This window comes from Castor canadensis, chromosome 6 (assembly GCF_047511655.1).
Source record: "Castor canadensis chromosome 6, mCasCan1.hap1v2, whole genome shotgun sequence".
In the NCBI taxonomy this organism is placed as follows: Eukaryota; Metazoa; Chordata; class Mammalia; order Rodentia; family Castoridae; genus Castor; species Castor canadensis.
Genome location: NC_133391.1, coordinates 22,634,041 through 22,660,377, shown reverse-complemented (window position 1 = coordinate 22,660,377; position 26,337 = coordinate 22,634,041). Strand labels below are relative to the sequence as shown.

General features: G+C 36.1%; 1 protein-coding gene across 3 annotated transcripts in view; it reads left to right on the top strand.

Moving 5' to 3' along the window:
- The window catches only part of LOC109682212 (solute carrier organic anion transporter family member 1B3), a 67,855-nt gene that overhangs the window by 23,422 nt on the left and 18,096 nt on the right, over positions 1-26,337 (top strand). The window contains exons 1-7 of one of the 3 annotated variants that reach the window (XM_020157335.2): positions 114-221; positions 1,261-1,402; positions 2,962-3,094; positions 6,158-6,270; positions 7,809-7,955; positions 8,808-8,906; positions 23,133-23,375. In XM_020157335.2, the coding sequence (XP_020012924.2) occupies positions 186-221; positions 1,261-1,402; positions 2,962-3,094; positions 6,158-6,270; positions 7,809-7,955; positions 8,808-8,906; positions 23,133-23,375 (913 nt within the window). In that variant the 5' untranslated portion in view covers positions 114-185. Of the gene's footprint in view, positions 1-113; positions 222-1,260; positions 1,403-2,961; positions 3,095-6,157; positions 6,271-7,808; positions 7,956-8,807; positions 8,907-23,132; positions 23,376-26,337 lie in introns of those variants that run through there. The other 2 variants (XM_074075918.1, XM_074075919.1) reach the window with 2 other exon arrangements.

Here is a 26,337-nt window from a genome sequence, read left to right as displayed (position 1 = left end):
TTTTAGGTCATTGGAAAGAATGAGTGTTCCTATGAATGAGATAGGATAATGCAGAGTAACATCATGATCTAATTTTCATTTTAAAAGGATTTCTTTAACAGCTGTGTTGAGGACAGACTTCTAGGAGAACTGGAGCAGAAGTAGAAAGATGTATCACGAAGCTATTTCAATAATCAAGGCTAGATATGGAGACATGGTGGAGGCTGGTGGTAGCACAGAAGGTAATGAGAAGGGACTATTAGTCTTAGTTCAAGCTTATTGAATAGCATAGACTGAGTGAGTTAAAAGAAAGTTATATCTCACGTTTCTAGAGGCTAGGAAGTCTGAGATCAAGGCACCAGCATCGTTAGGTACTGGTGAGGGTGAGGGCCCTCTTTGTGATGTGTAGGTGGCATCTTCTTCCTGTGTCCTCACATGACAGAGAGAGAGAGAATAAGCGCTCACACTTTTTTAAAATAAGAACAACAATCTCATTTAAAGACTCTACCTTCATGATTTAACAACCTCTTTCAGCCCCCAGCTCCAGTTACTGTTACACTAGGGATTGGGATTTCAACATAGGTATTTGAGGAGATACTACATGCATTCCATAATATGGTCAGATTTTAACGTTAGAGCAAAAAATATTTTTATGGATGTGGATGTGGGCTAGAAGAAAAAAAGAGACTGGGTTTGGTTTGCTTTTTGGTAGAACTGAGATTTGAACTCAGGGCTTCATGCTTCCAAAGCAGGCACTCTACCACTTGAGCTATACCTCCAATCTGTGTTGTTGACTTTTGTTACAACAAAATGGAAAAATAAGGCCTCTCCACCACTGAATCTTAGACTGGTGTTCATAGAATTCCCATTGCCGTCTCAATTACCCATTTATAGATGACTTCCTTTAAGGATGTCCTACCATTTCCTTGAGTGGCCTCAGCTACTAACCTGGAGACAAAGAATAGGTTACCATCACGCAACTGAGAACATTATGTAATTTCTCACAGATCATTTGATGACATTAATCAAATTATCAGAATTAGCTACATTTCTCTAATAATCTGATGTAACCAGGTTAGAAAATGATGCTTTACCCACACAGTGATGGTAATGTAGAGAGGGCTGAGAAGTGCCAGTTGTCACAGGGAAAGATAGGCATGATTTTGATGATGAAAAGAATGTTTTTAAGAAAAGAAAAAGCTATTTGAATTCTATGAACATGTAAGCATTATATAGTTCTTTGATTAACAGCTTTTCCCTTTTCCTCCTGCTTTTTTATAGATCTTTTTGATTGCTATGACATTCAGCTTTACTTGTAAGGCACTAGGTGGAGTCCTTATGAAAAGTTCCCTCACCCAAATAGAAAGAAGATTTGAAATATCCTCTTCTCTATCTGGTATAATTGATGGAGGCTTTGAAATTGGTAACTTTTACTTCTATTTTAATAACTAGACTTGCAGAGTTAAAATTCTATTCATATGTGCTCTATACCTCTGTTTTTAAAGCAGTGGTGAATTTGTCTCTCAGGAGCAATTTGACAACATATAGAGACATTTTTTGGTTATTATAATTTGGGGAGGGGATATTACTGGTACTTAGGGGTAATGGCCAGAGATGCTACTAAACATACTACAAGCAGAAATCAGTACCCAACAACAAAGAACTAAGCAGCTCAAAATGTCAACAGTCATGATGCTGAAGATTCAGCTCTTGTACAAACTCACTGCCTTCAAACTAACACCTGTGAGGCCTTACTTTCCCTCTCTCACATGCCCAAGTGTGAAGAAAATTTGAGTTGACAGAAGACTATGATTCTTATGAGTTGAGGAGCAAGTAACATCTTTAGAAAAACTACATTAAATTTCTACTCTTTAACTCTTTTAGGTTAAGTTTTTTTTTCTTTTTTTTTTTAACCCAACATCAAAGATACTGGTTTGTTATATTTAATTTTCATGTCTTCTCCCACATAATAATGAAACTTTATGTAACTATTAATAATTACATTTTTATTTTGTAAATTATGGCTCATTACCACTGCTCAGTTTTCGTTTTTCTTTATACTTCTTACTTATTTGGAGACAGCCCCAAATTATTTCTATAAATATAGATTGCAAATGTTTCCTACAAGTTTACTATTTCTTTTAAAACTTTATTTGAACATACTTAACTAACTATTTAAAGGTAATTGCATAAGGGAAGAACTGCTTATGCTTTCCTTATTAGTTCTGAATTTTTGGAAGTCAGAGTTTATTACATCCTACATCTCATTCACTCTTCCACCTTCCAGACTTAATGGAAACGCTAGAATTCTAAAATCAGATTGTTATTAGCTTTAAATTTAATTCACTGTATGTATCTTTTTTCTCAAAGAATCATTCCTTTTTTATATATTTCTGAATCCAAATAACATGGGAGGCATATAATTGACATTTAAAGAATGCCAAGAATGAATGAATAAGTGCGTTAGTAAACACCTTTCCCCCAGGTCAGGAAGATTTTTCTCCATTTTTTCCAATACAATCCAGGCAATTCCCAATTCTTCAATAAAATTCTGCTCCACTAACGTTGAGAAATAATTCATTTCTTCGGTACCTCATATGAATTCTACATATGATTAGTATTACACAGCCTTTAACATTGGTTTAATGTCAGTGAGTTTCACCTTGATTGATTTGGAAAACACTATTTTAATGTTTATGTATCATCATAAAATGGCAGAAAGTAACTGAATGATCTTTCTGGGGGATACCTGCATTTCACTGCTACCCTCATCTGTCCTAAAAATACAGGCTGAGGAGAGAGGTACAAATAAAGGGAGAAAGTTCTGGTGTTTCTGGGAAAAGTGAAAATATATAGATATAGTGTTTAAGTAAAAGCACTAAATCCGTGTTCTATTTGCATGCATTCTGGGCCTTCAATTCACTGGACTCAGTAACTGCTATAATGAATCATATCAACTTAATTTTTTTGTTTTCTCTCTAGGAAATTTGTTTGTTATTGTATTTGTAAGTTACTTTGGATCAAAATTACACAGACCAAAGCTGATTGGAATTGGTTCTGTAATTATGGGAGCTGGAGGTATTTTGACTGCATTACCACATTTCTTCATGGGATAGTAAGTGTTGAAAAACTCTGTTCCTTTAGTTATTATTAATCATAAGTGAGTGACAAATTTCATTCTTTGCCTTTTGAGTAGGTAGTTCTACCTTTTGAGAAGATTATTCACTAAGCATGTATAGAAATGGGTGTTTTTCTGTGTAATAATTAACTTTCTGCTTTACTGACCATGACTTTCAAAGACTTTGAGATATGCATAGCACTAAATACTGTTCACAGTTTCATCTGAAATAAATAAGCTCTCCATGACATTTAAGTATAAAAACATAGCTTGTGTCATTGCATGTAAGGTTTAAGTCATAATAAATAAGACTTTATCACTTAACCCACTGGACTATGGGTTTTCCCACCACCATCTCAATGAGGCAGTTCTTTCTGAGATTACTGTGTGATTATGATTAGTTAGATACTTATGAAAGAAAACTTAAAATAGCAATGGCTTAAACAAGCATATTTTTCACAAAGTCCTCCAAGGACTACTTTTGATATAACCATGTGCTCCTGTCAAGCACAACATTGATCTCCTGGCCCAAATTTTGTCAGTGTTGTAGCAGGAAATATAAGAAGAGAAGAGCAACAATAAACAATAGAGAGTGCATACAGAATGAGGATTAAGAAATAATTTCAGAATAGAAAATAAAGTTGCTTCTACCAGCTTTACAATGGTCAAAATTTAGTTATAGCTCTCACACGGGAATATAGACACTTCCACGTTTTCAGCTAAAATTTTGCTTTCTGTTACTAAGGAAGGGAAGAACGCTGAGCACTGAGAAATAACAAGCCACTTCTGCTAGACACAACGATGTCTTACTCGTTGCCAAACCCACTTTTTGTCAAGATATTTTTTTCCACATTTGACTTTTATAAGTACCTTCTTCTTTGTGATACTTCACCTTCTTAATTTTTATCACCTGACCCTCTCGATTTATTTCCTGACTTTGTGATCTGTTTCTTTTGTCAGCACTTCCTAGGCTCCATCATGAATCTCTTCCACTTCTCATCCTAAATGGTTTGTGTGCAGTGCATGAGTTAAATGTACTGATTGTCTATATACAGTGACTTTCCTAACATTCAAGCTCTATATATTCAGCCACTTTGTGGATTTTTCCAACTCAACAGCTAAAAGCATTTCACATTCGTGTATTCAAAACCCAATTCATTATTTAGTCAAGACCAACTCAGCTTTTTCATATTCACTCTTCTAGTAATGGTTTAAAGTTAACCACGAAAAAACTCAAACCAAAGTCAAGGGTCTTATCCTAGACTACCTATTTACTACCCCCTAGGTAATCTCAAAAATCATATTTACTTACTTCCTATCTGCCAAAGATGGACATCCCCACTGGCCTTATCCCCATTGACGTTACAGTCATCTGTGGTATGGACTTTTTACCTCCAGTCTCAATTCCATTCTAATTGACATTCAACACTAGAGCCTCCTTTTTAAAACACAGGTCTAATTACTTCACTTCTGCTTAAAACTCCCAGTTTCCTAGAACAGTTATTCAAACTTCAAATCCTGGTCAACAAATCAATTTGGATTATTGAGACTAACAATTTTTCATAGGATATATATAGAATAATATACAATGTAAGTGGGGATAAATAATGTTGCATGAAGCTTTCTGTTAAGTTGTATTTGTGAGTGTATGTGTTGTGATTGTGATAGAAAATGCATTTCCTATAATTAGTCATAGTCAGAAATATTGAAAGTCATTGCTTATGGGCTATACTCTGAACTCATTTGCACATACATGCTGTTTATTAATTTTGTTCTTTATTATCTCCCGAATTTCTTCCTTCGCTGCTCCCCACAATTGAAGACGACATTCTAAGGCTGCAGCTCTTCAAATGTGCCACTTTTCAGACTTTTGCATGTACTCCTTCTATATCCTTAAATACTTTTCCTCCTTTTTCTACCTATTAAACCAAGATTCATCTCACATGTCATCTACATGGTAAAATATTCTCAAATTCACTCCATTCCCTACCTTTAAGCAAAGCTGCTCATCCCCTTTTCCTTTATGACAACTTATGATCTTGTGCATAAAACTTACATATTTATAATGTTTGTTTCTCATAAAGAGGGCTCACACCTGTAATCTCAGCTACTTGGGAGGTGCAGGTAAAAGGCTACAGTTCAAGGCCAGCCTGGGCAAAATTGTTAACGAGAGCCTATGTCAAAGGGTTTGTAATTCCAATGCAGTAATTCCAGTGCAGGACACGAAAGTAGGAGGATCAAGGTCTGAGAATGGCCAGGGCAAAAATATGAGACTCTATCTGAAAAATAACTAAAGCAAAGAGGGCTGGATGTGGCTTAAGTTAGATCACTTGCCTGGAAAGCACAAGTCCCCAAGTTCATTTCCTAGTAAAATACACACACACACACACACACACCATACACACCAGTGTGTTTTACTTTTGGTTTTTTGAATTGCAGCAGTCACTCACATATACTAGGTTGCCCCTTGTAGCTTTAGATGTCAGCATTTATCCTTATTCTAACTCTATCTCTGGTGTTGCTATTAAGTTGAAGTGGATTAAAATTTCTTTAAATTTTAAACAGATATCAGTGTGTGCATGTGTGTGAGTGTATATGTGAGTGTGGGCCCATGAAAGAAAATGAGGTCATTAGATAGAATATGTAGGTAAATTGACATTTATTATAGATTAATTGGGAAAGCACTGTTTCAAGGTTTGTTGTGTGTCATGAAATATCAGAATGTTTAAATAATTCAAAGTGATGAACAGAAATAATTAGCAGCTTACATACCAGAGCAGTGACACCAGCTATTTCATATCTTGACCAGGACATTATCAGCTCTGGCAAGACAGGAAGGTGTTAATGCCCTCGCCTGGCAGGACCCAATGACCTGTCTAATGGACACTCACCTTTCACTGTTACCCTCATCTCTTCTAAAACACAGTCTGGAAAACACACAGAAGATTCTGTACTTTGGAAAAAAATGAAGTATAAAGGGAGAAATTCTTCTGCATTTCTGGGGAAAATGAAAATATTCAATACATCAGCAAGATTTTAAGCCTATTAATGTTCTTACAGTTACAGGTATTCTACAGAAACTAATAATGATGCAGAAGAAGATTCAATAGCAACCTGTTCAGTTAATCAAACTTTATCATTCACTAGAACCCCACCTGAGATAGTGGAAAAAGGTAAGAATAGTCACAGTAAAGAATATTCTAAAACTTGTCAATTTAACAGCATATATATGAACCATTATAAAATTCACTAGCAAAAATTGATTGAAAAACAAATAGGACACATGACCTATTTACATCAGGCAAAATAATTGTATTGATCTGTGGTATATACTAAGAAATTTCAGAAGGAGAGCAGTGGATACCAGGGTGGTTTCAATAGGGTGTTGACAAATGACATGTGCACTTAAAGCAAAGCAGCAAGAGCTGGTTTGGTGGCACACACCTGTAATCCCAGTTCTTGAGAGGGTGAGGCAGGAAGGTCATGTGTTTGGAGCCAGCCTAGAGCACATAATAAGACCCCATTTTGAAAAAACTAAAAGTAAGTAAATAAAGCAGCAGAAACTGGTTTAAGTATGTGAAAATGGAACTTTGCTCTTTATAAAAAATGTAAAATTATGCCAGTTACAGATTTTCCTACCTATTACAACATAAATTATAAATTATAGCTACAAATTACACACTGAAGAGTTTCCCACCTATTAGATAGGAAAAGATAAAATGAAATGAAAAGGAAGGAAAATATTGATAGGAGTGCAAAAATTTATAATTCTGGGTATTAATTTTCAATATATATTAAAGGACAGCATATAATTACCTAGTTAACTCAGTTGTTCTACTGTTATTAATTAATCTTAAGGAAATAATCAGTAATGTGAAAAAGGACTTGTTTATAATTTTACCCAAGGAATTCCTGTTTAACAGAAAAAAATTAGAACTATTTTGCAATTTAAAAATATATAATTGACAATAGATTGTGAAATTGTTATTCAGCACAGCACTGTGCAGTTGTTAAAATCCTAACATAAGAGAAAACAACATGTGGAGGCCAGGCACAGTGGCTCACACCTGTAATCCCAGAAAGAGGTGGACACGGGGAGGATTGTAGTTTGAGGCCATCACAGGGCAAAAAATTCACAAGACCTCATTTCAACCAATAATAAACTTCATATGGTGGTTGCTACCTGTTATCCCAGCTACACAGCAGACAAAAATAGGATCATGTCCAGGTCAGCCTGGGCATAACTGCAAGACCCTATTTGAAAAATAACTGAAGCAAAAAGAGCCATGGGTGTGGTTCAACTGGCAGAGCACCTGCCTAGCAAATGTAAAACTCTGAGATGGTAGGAAGGATGGAAGGACAGAAGGAAGGAAGGAAGAAAAGAAAGGGTGAAATTATCATAATACAGTATTAACTGGAAAGGCTGATTGTAATATGAACTGTATATTTATATCTATAATTATGTATAATAATTATTATGCATATTTTATGTGCAGTAAACATGGACAATATATAAAAGCATCAGAATGTGTCTATACAGCAGGATTTCAAGTAATTCTTTGTTCATGTTCTCTGTGTGTTTCTGTATTTTCAAATTTGGTAAAGTATATACAAATCACTTAAAATTAGAGAAAAAGCAGGAAAAACTAATGGTCTAAAGAGGGAATTCCAGAATTAACATTTAAATCAAACCCTCTCTCGTTCTATACAGGTTGTGAAAGGGCATCTGAGTCGTATTACTGGATATATGTCCTAATGGGTAATATGCTTCGTGGAATAGGGGAAACACCCATAGTGCCATTAGGGATGTCCTACATTGATGACTTTGCTAAAGAGGGAAATTCTTCTGTTTACATAGGTAATGTACAGAAAATATTAAGTTGAGAGAACACTTTCCCTGGATTATTTCTATGCTGGAAATAGTAGTATTACTAAATTAATTCTTTTACCTCAAAATATTATTTGGAAAAATGTATTGTGTAATGTTATTTTTAAAAATAATATCCTGAGCTCCAGGCCCTGAGTTCAATCCCAATACTGCAAAAAATAGCAATGTTAGATAAGAACCATGTGCATGGATGGAATTGGAGAACATCATTCTGAGTGAGGTTAGCCTGGCCCAAAAGACCAAAAATCGTATGTTCTCCCTCATATGTGGACATTAGATCAAGGACAAACACAACAAGGGGATTGGACTTTGAGCACATGATAAAAGCGAGAGCACACAAGGGAGGGCTGAGGATAGGTAAGACACCTAAAAAATTAGCTAGCATTTGTTGCCCTTAACACAGAGAAACTAAAGCAGATACCTTAAAAGCAACTGAGGCCAATAGGAAAAGGGGACCAGGAACTAGAGAAAAGGTTAGACCAAGAAGAATTAACCTAGAAAGTAACACACATGCACAGGAAATTAATGTGAGTCAACTCCCTGTATAGCTATCCTTATCTCAACCAGCAAAAACCCTTGTTCCTTCCTATTATTGTTTATACTCTCTCTACAACAAAATTAGAGATAAGGGCAAAATAGTTTCTGCTGGGTATTAAGGGGGTGAGGGGGAGAGGGAGGGGGCAGAGTGGATGGTAAGGGAGGGGGTGGGGGCAGGGGGGAGAAATGACCCAAGCCTTGTATGCACATATGAATAATAAAACAATAAAAAAAAAGAAACATGTGCGTTTGGAATCTGATAACATGGTTTTGTATTATTTCCAGGTACTTTGCATGCAATAGCAATGATTGGTCCAATCATTGGCTTCTTATTGGTGTCTGTGTTTGCTAAAATGTATGTGGACATTGGATTTGTAGACTTGAGTAAGTACAATCAGAACAAGGTAACATGACAGTGTCTTTCAAGTACCTGATACTATTCTTCCAAATAATTGAATTCACTATTTCAGTAGTTCTTTGCTTACTGTTTTTCAAAAGTTAAAAGTAGGGAAATGCATAAGTAATCACAATATAAAACCCAGCTTTTATCTACACCATACTTTTATAACTGAGTATAAAATGAGAAAATTTTAACAATCTTAGTTTAGATTACTCAATCTAAAACAAAATGTTCTTCTAGAAGATGAATTGGGCCAGGCAAGTCAATTGCATTTTTCACCTTGGACATTTTTTAAAATTTATTTTATCATTTTTACATGTACTTACATGTGTATACATTATGTGAGCCACCCCCCTGCCACCTCTGGGCAGAACCTGTTCGGCCCTCTTGTTCATCGATTTTCTTGAAGGAAAAACATGGTGTTTTTGCTAGGTTGAGGTAAAGATGGCTATACAGGGAGATTCTTTGTGTTGTTTCCATGCATGTATATATTACAACCCACATTGGTTCATCTCTACCAGACTTCTTCACTACTTCCTGGTCCCCTTCCCATAGTGACCTCTGCCAGTTTAAGGTTACTATATTTATTCCACTACAGTGAGCACATCAAACACTTTCAAGTTTTAAGTTTTCTTCCCTTTCCCTCCCATGCACATTCTCCCCTTAGAGTGTGACCCATGTCTAATAATATTACTGCATTTGTTTTGGGTCTATAATCCACATATGAGGGAGAACATGTGATTTTTGCCTTTTGAGCCTGGCTAACTTCACTTAAGATGATGTTCTCCAGTTCCATCCATTTAGTTGCAGATGACAAAATTTCATTCTTCTTTGTGGCTGAGTAAAATTCCATTGTCTATAAACACCACATTTTCTTGATCCATTCGTCAGTGCTGGGGCATCTTGGCTGTTTCCATAGCTTGGCTATTGTGAAAAGTGCTGCAATAAACATGGGTGTGCAGGTGCCTTTAGTGCAGAGTTTATAGTCTGCTTTGCTAAAGCTGCCCTTAGGTGGATGGGTTAACCGTGGATGAAGGGTTTGAAGGATTTACACTAAGTCCTATAGTTCTGGTCACTTTTCCTGGTCTCAGCAGAGGGTATGGCATATAGCACCATTCAGTGAGTGCTTGCAGAAAAAGTGAATAGAAGAATGCACACATAAATGACATCTGTGACCTTCCTCTTTCCTCTGGGAGCAGACTTCCTTCCTAATTCAGAGAAGTAGAGGCCATAGTGTGGAAACTTCCTCTACTTCAAGTCCTCCTTCCATCAAGTACATCTGTATTATGTCTACCTTCCTCATTTTCCCGACCTCAGCTAAAAAGCAATCCATCTTTAGCAGATGTTAACAGATCGACCTAAGGCTGAGATTCCTTTTTCCTGCCTCTTCCAAGATGGAGTTCCATCAGCCCTTTGCCTGGTCCATCTTGCATCTCAACTCCTCCATTCCAACCTCTTTTTTGTCCTCAACAATCACATCTAGTCTCTCCCATATTTTTATATGTATAGTTTTTATATCACTAAACAACTTTGTAGCTGGTTTTCTGCTTTTTTATTTCTCTTCACATCCAAGCACTTTGAAAAGTAAATTACATGTGTCACTTCTCACGTCCCATCCACTTCTCAATGGTAATCTGGCTTCGATCATTCATGAAACACGATTGCTACCTAATTTTTTTCTAAAGGAAATTTTTCTATAAAGTTTTAATTGATTTGTTTTAGTACTTGCTCATTTAGTTTCCTTCTTAGGTGTTTTATAAATAACAAACTCAGTGTGTCAAATCTGGGCTCATCTTACCCCCAATCCATCGTGTTCCATATATTCCATATATTCATGGCTATCTTTACCTTAATTCAATTGTTGACTGAATCATTTTATAACCTGTCACCTGAACTCTGTGCCTCCAGTCTCATCCACAATGCTTCCAGGAAAACCTTTCTAAATGAAACTGGTTCATGTCATTTCCTGTTTAAGATTCTTCAGTGACTTCAGGGAAGTGGACTTTAGGGTAAGAGCCAAACTCCTTAGAATAAGATGCATGGCTCATTGTAAACTTTTTTTTAACCTTTTTTTTTGTACTTTTTATCTGTCTATTTCTTTTCTCTCACTCTTCTGTAGTATAGACCACAGTTTGTACCAGGTGTACTAAACAAATTAGGGGAATCTTGATGTGCCCTATAATCTCACAATTCCCTGCTTTACACTTGGAAAAGATTCTCTTCCTTTTTCTTTTCCATAGTTATTAAAGTCTCATCCAAAGTGTGGCATCTTTTAATAAAAGACTTACTTCACCTTCCATTGGCTCAAAGTTAAGTGTTCCTATCAATTACCATGAGTGTGCCATTACTGTAGCCTTTATAACAAGAAGTCATAAATGTTTGTGTACTTATTTGAACATGACAGACTCCTATGTTCTGAGATATGGTTAGTGTTGGTGAATAAACAAATCTGATTTTCTGTCTCATCAGGACTTTAACAGATCACTCTAATGATATCAAAGGATTTATTTCCAAAATGAAGTAGATATCACAGTAGGGCAAGGGAAAGCACAAGCTTGAAAGTGTTTGCAAATTCAGAACTAAAGCAAGTAACCAATGAAATGTTTTCTATCTTCTGTTTTAGACATGTACTGAGCGTATATTTTCTTTCCATTCACTTCCTGGACCATCATTGTAAACACAAAGGTAGTAAAGGTTTTTGGAATAATAGTTTTGAAAAGTTCCTATTATATTTAGAGATAATTATTCACAGTGATTTAGAATTCACAGTAAATCATTTGTTTTACATCTGAATGTTCAGACCTTGCTATATCTTCACTTATTTGGCAATGTGTATTAAGTGAACTTATTATAAAGTACCACCTAAAGGAGATGAAGAGATAAAATAAATGAGTAAAGAGGCTCAGCTATAGAAAGTTAAGGTATGGTGCATAAACTGGAAAGAATTGGAGGTGGTAAGTGACCTTCTTTAAAGACACACATGCCACTCAGACTTGGCCTATTATTTTATGCAGAAATTTGACCTCAGCATTGATAAGATCTTTGGATTGTTTTTGAGAAATTCTCAAAACTATGTAGAATTTTCCAAACTTTAAGGTGGTATGTGAAGCAAGGAAAACACTTTGGTGGGCCATGTCTAGCTAGATTATGACCTAGTGTTCTTCTATGTAGGCCAGTGAAAGAATAGGAAAAATATCACCAAAACGACAATTCTAATAAGATGTTGAATAAGAATAGTTAGCATGTAGATAATGTCAGTAATCTAACCAATCATTTCCTTAAGTCTGTCTGAGTGATTAATTGCAAAGCCATATGGTCATGTAAATCAATTGTAAACTCAGATAGGTGCATACTTGAAAATAATTTATTTCCAAATGGTTTGAAATCAAGTCAAACTATTTTCTCATATTAATGACATATTTATACATGAAAGAATAATAGCACCATTAAATTGTGATGCAGATTTCTGTGATGTGTGTGCATGCAGATACAGTTTTTACTATTTATTATTTTTATTTTATTGTGGTAAGAACGCTTAACATGAGTTCTGCCTTTTTAACAGATTTTTAAGAGGGCAGTACAATGCTGTTGACGTCAGTTACAATGTTGTACACCAAGTCACCAGAGGTTTCTTTTCTGCCTAATTGAAACTTCATACTCATTGACTAAAACCTCCCTACATTCCCTCCCCACACTCCTAGCAACTGCAATTCTTTTCTTTGCTTCTATGAATTTTGCTGTTTTAAATATCTCATATAATTGTAATAATCAAGTATTAAGCCTTCTCTGACTGGTTTATTTCACTTAGCATCATGGCCTCCAAGTCCATGTACGCTACATATGTTTTTAAGGACTGAATAACACTCCATTGTACACACACACCACATTTTTAAGGACTGAATAACACTCCATTGTACACACACACCACATTTTCTTCATCCATTGGTGGACATTAGACTGTTTCTACATCTAGGCTATTTGACTAGTACCTCAATGAACATACAAGTGGAAATATCTCTGTGAGATCCTAATTTCAATTCTTTTGGCATACCCAGAAGTGGGATTTCTGGGTCATATTGTATTTCACTAATTTTTCAAGGAAATGTCATACTGTTTTGTTTTATAGTGGTTGTACCATTTTGCATTCCAAGAACAGTGTTAGAAAGGTCTCTCCACATCATTACCAACACTTGTTTGAGCTCTTGTTCTTTTTATTTTATTTTATTTATTAGAATATTATAGTTGCAGTAAGGATACATTGTGACATTTGCAGAAATGCTTACAATATATCTTTGTTTGATTCTCCTCCTCTATCATTCTCCTTAATCTTCCTTCACCCCCTTTATTAAGTAGTTTCAACAGGTCTCATTGTTCCATTTTCACACATGAGTATATTTACCCTCCTTCACCCATTCCTTATTGCCTCCTCCCTCATACTTGTGCGAACCTCTGGGCAGGACTTGTTTTACCTTCCTGTCTTTCTTTTTTTTCTAAAAAAAAGACATTTTTAAAAAGAAAAAAGTCATTTTTATTTGTTTATGATGGTTATACAGGGAGTTTCATTGTGACATTTCCCTATATATATGTATTATAATCCTAATTGGTTCATCCCCCCCATTATTCTCCTTTCTACCTTACACCCCTTCTTACAGTAATTTCAACAGGTTGAATATTCCATATTCCTACTTGTATAGAAAGTATATCAACCATATTCACCTTCTTTACTTCCTTCATTTACCCTCTCCCTCCCATTAGTGTCCTCCCCCTAGTGTGACCTATTTTACGTTCTTGTCCAATGTTTAGGTGTCTGTTCATTGTTCAGTGTGATTTTTGCCTTGATATTATACCTGTAAATGTATTGTGCATAAGTCAATCTAAACCCCTCCACTGCACTTCCTCACCCTTTCCCCCATCCTGTGTTGTTCCAGAGTTTTCAATGAATTTTGTTCATTCTTGTTGCTACACAGATGTGAAGTATTTGATTAATGTTCACTATTTTTCTTTCCTTTTCCTCCTCTCTTAGTCTCCTTTACCAGTCCCACTTTTGGGTACATGTTCTGTATGTATTTATATATATTTATGAATTGCTTGTGTTTGTATTAGGTCAATATTTCACATAGGAGAGAGAATATGCCACTGTTAGCTAACTTCACTTAAGATGGTGTTCTCCACTTCCATCAATTTACCTGCAAACAACAAAATTTCATTCTTCTTAATGGCTGAATAAAATTCCAACAAAATACCACATTTTCTTAATCTGTTCTTCAGTTGTGCGGCATCTTGGTTGTTTCCAAAGTTTGGCTATTGTGAATAATACTGCAATAAACATGGCTGTGCAAGTGTCTTTATTGTAACCTGACTTACATTCCTTTGGGTATACCCTAGGAGAGGCATTGCTGGATCATATGGTAGTTCTACTTTCAGTTTTTTGAGGAGCCTCTATACTGTTTTCCATAGTGGTTATACTAATTTACATTTCCACAAACAATTTATCTGGGTTCTTTTTTCCCACATCCTTGCCAACATATGTTGTTATTTGTGTTCTAACAAGAGTAAGGGAGAATCTTCATGTGGTTTTGATTTGTATTTCCTTTATGGTCAGGGATAGTGAGCATTTCTTCATGTGTTTGGGGATTTGTTTGTTTGTTTGCTTGTTTTTGACCATTTATACTGTTTCTTTGAGAAAGTTCTGCTCAGTTCAGTTGCCCATTCTTCATTAGGTCATTGATTCTTTGGAGTTTACTTTTTTGAGCTCCTGTATATTCTGGTAATTAATCCCTTGCCTGATGTATAGCTGGCAAAGATTTTTCTCCCCTTCTGTGGGCTGCCTCTTCAATCCAATGACCATTTCTTTTGTGGTACAGAAGCTCTGTAGTTTCAAGTAGTCCCATTTCCCAATCCTTTCTTTTGGTCGCTGAGTCATTTGAGTTCTATTTATGAAGTTATTGCACATGCCTGTTAATTTCAGTGTATTCCCTGCTCTTTTCCTGCACTAGTTTCAAAGTTTCAGGTCTCATATTAAGGTCCTTAATTCACTTTGAGTTGATATTTATACAGGGTGAAAGACATGGATCTAGTTTCCATTTTCTGCATGCAGATATCCAGTTTTCCCAGCAACATTTATTGAAGAGGCTGTCATTTCTCTATGATATGTTTTGGTAAACTTTTCAAAAATCAGATAAGTGTAGATGAATGGATTCATAGCTGGGTCTTCTATTCTCTTCCATTGGTCTTCATGTCTGTTTTTGTGCTAGTATCGTGCTATTTTTATCGCTATGATTCTGTGACGTAGTTTGAAATCATGTATTGTGATACCTCCAGCATTGCTCTTTTTGTTCAGTATTGCCTTGGATATTCAAGGTCTTTTCTTGCTTCCATATGAGCTTTAAGGTTGATTTTTCTATCTCTGTGATGAACGTCAATGGAATTTTAATGGGGATTGCAATGAATATATAAATTGCTTCTAGTAGTATAAATATTTCCATAATATTGATTCTGCCAATCCATGATCAAGGGAGATTTTTCCATATTCTGAAACCTGCTTCAATTTCTTTCTTCAGTGGTTTATAGTTTTTACTGTAGAGGTCTTTCACTTCCTTTGTTAAGTTTATTCATTGCTATTGTTTTATACTATTAGAAATGGAATTATTTTCCTAAATTCTTTCTTAGTTTGTTCATTGCTGATATATAGAAAGGTCTTTGATTTTGTAAATTTATGTTGTATTCTGCTATTTTGCTATATGTGTTTATCATATTTAGGAGGTGGATGGGGACAGGGATAGAAGGTGCAGTGTGGGGGCTACATGGTAATAAGACCTTCATGTGTATAATGCCAGTCATTGTGGAGGAAGATGCTATTGTCACAGATTGCAGAGGAATAGAAAGGATGGGAATAAAGTATAAAGTTGGAAAAATTACCTACTTGGTGAGTGGTTTTTATAGAAGAGATAGTGACAGTGTGGGGAAAGTGAGGCGAAGAAGGAGAGGAAGATAAGCAGAGTTCAGGAGGAAGAAAAAAGAAAAAGTAAAAGAGGTAGGAGAGAAAAGAAAATGTAGCATAAGAGGGCTAGGCAAATTAAAATCTCAACAGAGTGAAAAAAAAGATAAGCATAAAAATTATTTAAAGTCAAAATTTCTTCCTTGTTGTAGAGAGGAGTAGCTTTCCTCTGTGCTCAATGAGTACACTGGGTACACCCTTCAGATTACTTATCCTCAGGTTTTAGACTGCTGCTCTCATTCTGAATGCTGTCCCTGTAGGCAGGAACTTTCTTTGTGTCCCTGCCCCTTCTTAGGATAATATGTTAGGTTGGGTGGCAATCAGTTGTGCCCTTCTCTACAAAGCAGGTTTAAAGGGGGAGGAGTTTCTACTCAGTATGTTTAGGTACAGATTCCTCTTGGGGATGGCAGTCAGGTTCAGTTGTTTAGATAAGTGGGTTCTCCAAAGTGGTCCTACACAGAACTGATGTGAAAGCAGTGGCAACCCCTTCCACCCACTGTGGCAAACCTAGGAACTGTAGCTTAGGCTGTTTGGTCAATAGTTCCTCTCTGGGATAGCAGTTAGTTTCAGCTCCCTGCTAGCTTCTCTGAGATCATTGAATGAGTTGTTTTCCACAGGTTGTGCTCAGGCTTAGCAGGTCTGCTCCAGAACTTTGTAAAGAGAGGTGGGACTGAGCCACCCCTCCCCCACCAGGCACTAAGTTTATTAGGACAAAAGCTTTGTTCTGGAGGGATGCAATCAGTGCCCATAAACTAAGCTGGACTATGCAGTTTCTTTCATGATGGAAGACGTAGCAGGCTCATCTGAATGGATTGCAGGCTTCTCTCGGTGGTATAGGAGGTCAGTGGAATGGGGTTGCAGGTGACAGTCAGCCGTTCTCCAATTGCCTTTCTTGTTCAATTACTTCAGAGTCAGAGGCTGTGCCAGGCAGGATTTTCGTGGCTGTTAGGTGCAATTAAAGGCTGCTTTAAGGATCAGTCCTTGAATTTTATCTATATCTAATGTGATAGCAGTTATTATTTTGGCTAGACCCAAGTGTGGGTCCAGTGTCTCAAGGAGGTTTCTAGAGTCACAGAGCTTAGGAGATCTGATTCTCCACCTTGGCCGACATTTTGGATCTCTCCTTAGCACATTTTAAAAATCAGGTTATTTGTTCTTTTGCTATTGAAATGTAGGAATTACATGTATATTTTGGGAGTTAAACCCTTATCAGATAAAGACTTGCAAATATTTTCTCCAGTTATAGGTTGCTTTCTCACTTATCTTATTGTTTCCCTTGCAGTTCAGAAGCTTTTAACCTAATAAAATCCCAATTTTCTACTTTTGTTTTGTTGCCTGTGTTTTTAGTGAAATTGTCATGAAATCATTGCTAAGACCAATGCCATAAAGCTTTTACCCATCGTTTTCTTCAAACAGTTTTACAGTTTCAGATCTTACATTTCAGTTTTTAACCCTTTTTGAGCTGATTTTTGTGAGTGTGAATGATGTAAGATAAGGGTTCTGCTTTATTCTTTTGCATGTGGATATGCAGTTATCCCAGGACCATTTGCTAAAGAAACTATCCTTTTGCTGTAGGTCACTTGTGAAACGCTTGTTGAAGATCAAGGCTCCCCTTTGGGAGCTTTGAATGCCTTTTCCTACCCTTCATTTTCAGCCCATAGGTATCCTTAAATCTAAGATGACTCTCTATAGACAGCATGTAGTTATATCTCTTTCAAAATCTATTCAGCCACTCTGTGTCTTTTTGTTAGCAGTTTTTATCCATTCACATTGAGAATAATTAGTGATAGTCAGAGATTACTTGATATCATTTTGTTATTTTCCTGTATCATAGTAATTTTGTCCCTCTTTTCCTCTCTTTTGTTTTTCGGTATAATTTGTTGATATTTTTATTGATCTGTCTACATTCTTTTCTGTAAGTTATATAACTTTTTCTGATTATCATGGGACCAGTATAAAATGTCATACAAATTAATATTCTTTCATAAGCTGATAGCAATTTAACTTCAGCTGGATATAAAAATTATGATTTTACTATTCCTCCATATACTACATATTAATGAGGTCACAAATTACATGTTTGTAGTATAAATTCATTAACACAATGGATATACTATTTTAAAGCTTTTGCCTTTTAACTTTTGTAATAGAATTAAGAGAGATTTACCAATAAAAAGTACAGTAATATAGCATTCTGTATTTGTGAGCATACCTATACCAATAAGTGTTATACTTTTTCTGAACTGTTTTTCATTCTCTTCTTTTTTTTTTCTTTTAATATTCATATGTGCATATAAGGCTTGGGTCATTTCTCCCCCCTGCCCCTACCCCCTCCCTTACCACCCACTCCACCCCCTCCCTCTCCCCCCACCCCCTCAATACCCAGCAGAAACTATTTTGCCCTTATTTCTAATTTTGTTATAGAGAGAGTATAAGCAATAATAGAAAGGAACAAGGGTTTTTGCTGGTTGAGATAAGGATAGCTATACAGGGAGTTGACTCACATTAATTTCCTGTGCGTGTGTGTTACCTTCTAGGTTAATTCTTTTTGATCTCACCTTTTCTCTAGTTCCTGGTCCCCCTTTCCTATTGGCCTCAGCTGCTTTTAAGGTATCTGCTTTAGTTTCTCTGCATTAAGGGCAACAAATGCTAACTAATTTTTTAGGTGTCTTACCTATCCTCATCCCTCCCTTGTGTGCTAAAGCTTTTATCATGTGCTCAAAGTCCAATCCCCTTGTTGTGTTTGCCCTTGATCTAATGTCCACATATGAGGGAGAACATATGATTTTTGGTCTTTTGGGCCAGGCTAACCTCACTCAGAGTGATGTTCTCCAATTCCATCCATTTACCAGCGAATGATAACATTTCATTCTTCTTCATGACTGCATAAAATTCCATTATGTATCGATACCACATTTTCTTAATCCATTCGTCAGTGGTGGGGCATCTTGGCTGTTTCCATAACTTGGCTATTGTGAATAGTGCTGCAATAAACATGGGTGAGCAGGTGCCTCTGGAGTAACCTGTGTCACAGTCTTTTGGGTATATCCCCAAGAGTGGTATTGCTGGATCAAATGGTAGATCAATGTCTAGCTTTTTAAGTAGCCTCCAAATTTTTTTCCAGAGTGGTTGTACTAGTTTACATTCCCACCAACAGTGTAAGAGGGTTCCTTTTTCCCTGCATCCTCACCAACACCTGTTGTTGGTGGTGTTGCTAATGATGGCTATTCTAACAGGGGTGAGGTGGAATCTTAGTGTGGTTTTAATTTGCATTTCCTTTATTGCTAGAGATGGTGAGCATTTTTTCATGTGTTTTTTGGCCATTTGAATTTCTTCTTTTGAGAAAGTTCTGTTTAGTTCACTTGCCCATTTCTTTATTGGTTCATTAGTTTTGGGAGAATTTAGTTTTTTAAGTTCCCTATATATTCTGGTTATCGGTCCTTTGTCTGATGTATAGCTGGCAAATATTTTCTCCCACTCTGCGGGTGTTCTCTTCAGTTTAGAGACCATTTCTTTTGATGAACAGAAGCTTTTTAGTTTTATGAGGTCCCATTTATCTATGCTATCTCTTAGTTGCTGTGCTGCTGGGGTTTCGTTGAGAAAGTTCTTACCTATACCTACTAACTCCAGAGTATTTCCTACTCTTTCCTGCATCAACTTTAGAGTTTGTGGTCTGATATGAAGATCCTTGATCCATTTTGAGTTAATCTTGGTATAGGGTGATATACATGGATCTAGTTTCAGTTTTTTGCAGACTGTTAACCAGTTTTCCCAGCAGTTTTTGTTGAAGAGGCTGCTATTTCTCCATCGTATATTTTTAGCTCCTTTGTCAAAGACAAGTTGGTTATAGTTGTGTGGCTTCATATCTGGGTCCTCTATTCTGTTCCACTGGTCTTCATGTCTGTTTTTGTGCCAGTACCATGCTGTTTTTATTGTTATTGCTTTGTAATATAGTTTGAAGTCAGGTATTGTGATACCTCCTGCAGTAGATTTTTCGATCTCTTTAATGAATGTCATTGGAATTTTGATGGGAATTTCATTAAACATGTAGATTACTTTTGGGAGTACCAACATTTTACTATGTTGATTCTACCAATCAATGAGCATGGGAGATCTTTTCACTTTCTATAGTCTTCCTCAATCTCTTTCTTCAGAAGTGTATAGTTTTCCTTATAGAGGTCTTTCACATCTTTTGTTAGGTTTACACCTGGGTATTTGATTTTTTTTGAGGCTATTGTAAATGGAATTGTTTTCATACATTCTTTTTCAATTTGCTCATTGTTAGTGTATAGAAATCCTAATGATTTTTCTATGTTGATTTTATATCCTGCTACCTTGCTATAGCTATTGATGATGAGGGCCTATCTTTAGAAGATTTATTTTTTCTTTCTTCTGCTTCACCTAGTCTATTATTAAATTCCTTTATTGAACTTTTCAGTTTAGTTACATTCATTTATGTACCCGTAAGTTTCAAGATTTTTGTTTGGTTCTTTACAAATCTTTCTCTTGGTTGGAATTTTCTTTGTTTATGTATTTTTCTCCTATGTGTTTTTGAGAATTTTTATTCCGGTTCTTTTGAGTTTTCTCTCAGATCATTAATAGATTACTATTTTATTGAGGTTGGTTTCTGGGGTAATATATTGGTTTTTTTTTTTAATCTTGTTCCTCTTTCCTTTGTGTTCTTTGAATTTTATTATTGGTATCTAGGGGAAAATACCACCTCTCCAAGTCTTTTTTTTTTATTTAAATTCTTTTTTAAATTCATCTATTCATATGTGCATACATTGTTTGGGACATTTCTCCCCCCACCCCTGCCCCTTCCTTCTCCCTCCTACCCCCTCACTTCCAGGCAGAACCTGTTCTGTCCTCTTCTCTAATTTTGTTGAAGAGAAGACAGAAGACATAAGAGACAATAAGAAAGACATAGCGGTTTTGCTAGTTTGAGATAAGGATAGCTATACAGAGACAGTCCTAGAATTGCTTCCATGCACATGTGTATTACAACCCAAATTGATTCATCTTTACCAGATCTCTTCACTTCTCCCTAGTCACCTTCCCATATGGACCTCTGTCATTTTAAGGTTACTATAGTAGCTCCTCTGCAGTGGGCACATCAAACACTTTCAAGTTTTGGATTTCCTACCTTTCCCTGTTTCTCCTGTATGTGTTTTCCCCTTAGCGTGTGACCCATGTCTAATAATATTACTGCATTTGTTTTAGGTCTAAAGTCTGCATATGAGGGAGAACATACGATTTTTGGCTTTCTGAGCCTGGCTAACTTCACTTAAGATGATGTTCTCCAGTTCCATCCATTTACTTGCAAATGATAAGATTTCATTCTTCTTCATGACTGAGTAAAATTCCATTGTGTATAAATACCACATTTTCTTAATCCATTCCACAGTAATGGGGCATCTTGGCTGTTTCCATAACTTGGCTATTGTGAATAACGTTACAATAAGCACGGGTGTGCAGGTGCCTATGGAGTAACCTATGTCACATTCCTTTGAGTATATCCCTAAGGAGTGGGATTGCTGTATCATATGGTAGATCTATGGCCTCTTATAAGAGAAAACCTTTTTCAGCCAATACAGTCAGAGTCTCCATAAACCCTTTAAATCTTTTCACATTTTGCCAAACAGCTGTCTTTGTTTGAATTATGTAAGAGCTCATCAGCAGCCCTAGGTAGGTGAGGCAGAAACCAGTCCTTGATTAACTCTCATACTATTTTGAACATTTTCAAGGCATCCAACTCCTTCCCTCGCCAGGAAGAATCTAGGAACTTGGGCTTTTCACCTGCACACTTTTCACAATCTCAGGAGTGAGGGACTATGGCAAGTGCCTCTATGATAACTCATACTACCCTTTTTGTCTTGCATATGCCTGGTCCCAACATAGGTAAGACAAAAGCAAATGTTTTGAGTAAGACCCAGAAAAGATGAAATGTTAGATATGTCATCCAAATCTTTCCCTAGTCATGGAGAAGCTTGGATACTGGTTTTTATTTTGTGTTGGTTGGTCGGTTGGTTTTTTTCTGCTCACTCTGCTCTGAGCCAGGTTACAAGAGCTGTGGTAACTGGTCACACACTACCTAAACCTGCTCTATTTGTTCTTTATAACCGCAGGGGTCTAACATTTGTCAGGTCCTGTCAGTAGTCTGAGATAGGTGAGATAGGAGCCAGTCCTTTGAGTAGCACCCGAAAACAATCAGAAACATTGGATGTGTAGTCAAAATCTTCCCTTCCCTATTCACTCTGTGTTGAGCCAAAGGGAAGAACTGTGACAAATATCTATACCTTAGTTCAAATTGCTAGCTTTTCTGATCATAAAACACTTAGTGACCTGGGGATTATGGTGAGATAAGGTTTCTAATTTTCCTAATGGCTTCAATGTGGCTGGTTTTCTATTTGCTATTGAATCAGTGTTGTTTGTTGCTGGAAAGAGAATCTACAGCTCCTTCTTATTCTGCCATCCTGTTGATATTCATGAATGCTTTCTTAATGCTTACACTGTTTATTTTATACTAAGTGACATAGCTCATTTACTCTCGATATATAGCATTAGCATATCACTCTTATGCATAATTTAAAGGAAAATATAGTTGACATAAAGTGGTTACATTACTTCTAACATTTAGAGTCCAGCTTTTCTGGGTTATTTTCAAACTCAGATTTTCGTTGTGTTTATTTTTTTCACCAATTTCATCCTCTATATTGTCAAGAGAGTTGAAGATTCAGGAGTTTGGGAGGGATGTGCTTTCTATTGTCTCTGAGAATTTCTTGAAAACTTCTTTAAATTTATTGCTAGTGTTTTCTTGGCCTCATAAGATGGCACCAATAGTTGTTTTTCAGATAACAATGAAGATTCATATTTCTGCCATGGTTTTTAAGTCATTTTCAGAGTTAAATATCTAGTGTTGTTTGTTCTCCAGTCACTTAATCAGAAAAGTCACTGAGTGTACACAATCTTAGATTTTGACAAGAATATTATGACTGATTCCTGAAAAACAGTGATTGTGAGATGTCATCAATTGATAGATTTATCTTAATTTCTAAGATGAAAAATTTGAAAAAAAAGAAACTAGAATCAGAATTGATGGAATATAGAGTTTGTTTTCTTCATCTATGGAGGAGAGCAATAATTATCAATATTGCCCAGAACTTACTGTATTTCAAAATGATTTTGGCTGACTCTTTCTATTTATTTTTTCTAGGCACTATTAGAATAACTCCTACTGACTCTCGTTGGGTTGGTGCTTGGTGGCTCAGTTTTCTTGTGTCTGGACTATTATCCATTCTATCTTCCATACCATTCTTTTTCCTACCCAAAAACCCAAACATACCACAGAAAGAAAGGAAAATTTCAATATCTTCACACACACTCAAAACAAATAAAGAAAACCATCAAACAGATAATTTGGCAAGCCATGGGCAACGTGGAACCATACAGATGTCAGGTAAGTATTTCACATTTATAATGAGCTTTGAATTATTAATCTCAGTGAAAGAGAAAAGTATTTCTAAATAAAACATTGTATCCAAATCATCTGGATTTAACTTTCTTATGCGCTAAACTTTGCTGAATTCTTTTTTGAAAGTTCCTACAAAACTGGTATTTCCTCAGCACATAATAAACTGAATAGGATTAGATTTGTAGCTTTTACCATAGAGAAAAAAATCAAAGCCTAAAAATATGTCCCTTGTAAACCAACTAGTCTTTATTCATTTAACAAATGTTTTAGGCTAAATACAATGGCTCACACCTGTAACTCCAGCTATTTGGAGGGCAGACATTGGGAGGATAAGGGTTTGAGGCCAGCCCAGGCAAAAAGTTAGCAAGACCCCATTTCAACCAATAAAAAACTGAGTGTGGTGGTATGTGCTTGTCACCTCAGCTATGCAACAGATGAAATGGGATCACAGTCCAGGGTGGGCCAGGCAAAAAATATAAGAGCCTATCAAAAAAAACCCCTAAAACCAAAAGGAAGGAAGGAAGGGAGGAAAGAAGGAAGGAAGGAAGGGAAGGAGGGAGGGGAGGAGGAAGGAAGGAAGGAAGTGTGGAAGAAAGGAAGGAAAGAAAGGAGCTGGGGGCACGGATCCAGTGGTAAAGCACTTGCCTAGCAAGCACAAGGTACTGAATTGGAAACCCAGTATGACAGAAAAAAGTTTTAAATTTTTGTGGTGCAGAAGATCAAACCCAGGGCCTCCATACATGCCAGGCAAGTGTCCTACTGCTGATCTAGGCCCTAAACCCCTCATTTTAAATTATATAGTATAGACTATCAGTGAGAGTTAAAGGATAAATATTTCATTTGTTCACTAGTTCATTCATTCAACAAATGGTACCAAGCACCATGATGATAAAATGTTGTCTCTATTTTCTAAGAATGACAATTTTTCCCAAGAATTTACTTGACACTGGAAAGTTTATAGACAATTGCAACAGACTGCTTTAAGCACTATAGTCAGGTTAAAATTAACCATTCTTAGGTGGAGACATGAATTAAAGAAGGATTTCAGGAGGGATTTCTCTACAGGCAATCAAAGTAAGACTGTTCCTTTTAGTTAATGTAGTGAAAACATACTACTCACCAAAATGTTTATAAATGAAGTATGAGTATAGTAGTAGCTTCCAATGTGAATTGGGGTTCTTCACTATTTGATAGCATGTTCTCTTTCAAATACAAGTCCTGGAGTCTACTAGAGAACCACTGAGAAGCAAATATCAGAACGACACAGCAGCAACCAGAGAAAGATAGCTGAAACCTCGAGGTGTTTACAGAAATTTTCAAGGTGAAGAAAATTGGTGAAATAGTAAAAGCCAAGTCAGTCTGAGCCCTGAATCCTGGGCAACCTTTACAAATTGACGTTGAAATGAGATTACAAATTCTCTTCTAGCCCAAGTTCTTCTTCTCATCCGTTCTTCCACTTACCATTTTCTTATTATTTTCTTCTCTCCATCATTAACCCAAGGTTAATGGTATGCTGGAGCCAGCTTTTCTTGGCTCATGAAAAAGTATTGTTAAATTTCCTCCTACATTGGTAGCTTGAAACTGGCAATGGCAGGAGATTTTAATCACCATTTATTTTGTAGAAATTGGGAAATACCATAAAGTGGGCTTTGTTTCCCAAAGAAATAAATATTGACCACCAAATCCCTGAGTTACAAGGTTTTAAAATTTAACATGCACATTAAAAATAGTGTGTTAAAGAGCATCTATGTATATGAAAACAGAGCAATGAAACCTATTGAAATTGTTCCAAGAAGAGGAAGGAAGAGTATGAAGGAGAATGGAAATGGGTGATTCTAATTAAGATACATTTTAAGCACATTATGTAAATGTCACAATGAAACCCCCTGTTCAACTAATATATGATAATAAAAATTGTAAAAAAAAAGTCATAGAAATGTAAAGCTTGGAATATTTAAATCCAGTCTTAAATATGCAAAAATAAGACATCAATAAATTTTTATTTTACATACACTATATTTCTACTCTCCTATGTCAAATCCATAAACATTGCTGGATTGTCTAAATCTACAAGACTAGTTCTGACTGTGTATCCAAGAAGAATAGAAAGGATTATGCAGCTGCAAAAACAGAGTAATTATAAACATCAGCTGTATTATCGATGGCATTTGTGTGTTGACAGTGATCTGAGTAGTGAGGAAGACCTTAGCTGCGTGCTTATTTGGAATGGAAATAACCAAGAACACCCAAACAGAAGGAGAATATTGGGATTATTGTATATGCACTTGAGTGGACCTAAGACTGATTGTTTAGAAAGAAATAAAGGAAGATTTCAGTTCATCACAAGAACAATATGCAACCAATGAGAAATGTCCAAAACAGACCATTTGCTCTCCAAGATTGTCAGCTTAATGAACTGCGCATTGATTCATTTGTTAAGGATAGAGGCTTATGATTTCATGGCAGTTCAGAACAGATGACATCTAAGTCCCACCCATCTCAAAAAATTTTTCCAATGAATTATGAATTCATATGCTCAATTCTTTTAAACAAAGGTCATAGATAATTCAGATTCACAAATCATCAGTGTCCTGCTTGACTGAGTAGTCCTATGGAGAGAATTTTAGTATTTTGGCCTAATTGTTTTCAGTGTTTTTTTTTTAATTTCTGCTATAAATGCTCTTACTTCTTCTTTCTCTTTGTGTCTTTTGCCCTAATTCTCTTTTATTATAAGTGAATGAAACTATATCTACATTAACATTAGATGGAAGTCTTGATTCTGTCCATATCATATAGAAATCTTTAAAGACCTAAAGATTAAGCTTTCAAAGCCTGTGACATCACCTCTCAATCACCACCTCTGCTTTTTTTGGGGGGATGGTGGTTCTGGGGTTTGAACACAGGACCTCATGCTTGCTAAGCATGCACTCTACAAGTTGAGCCACTC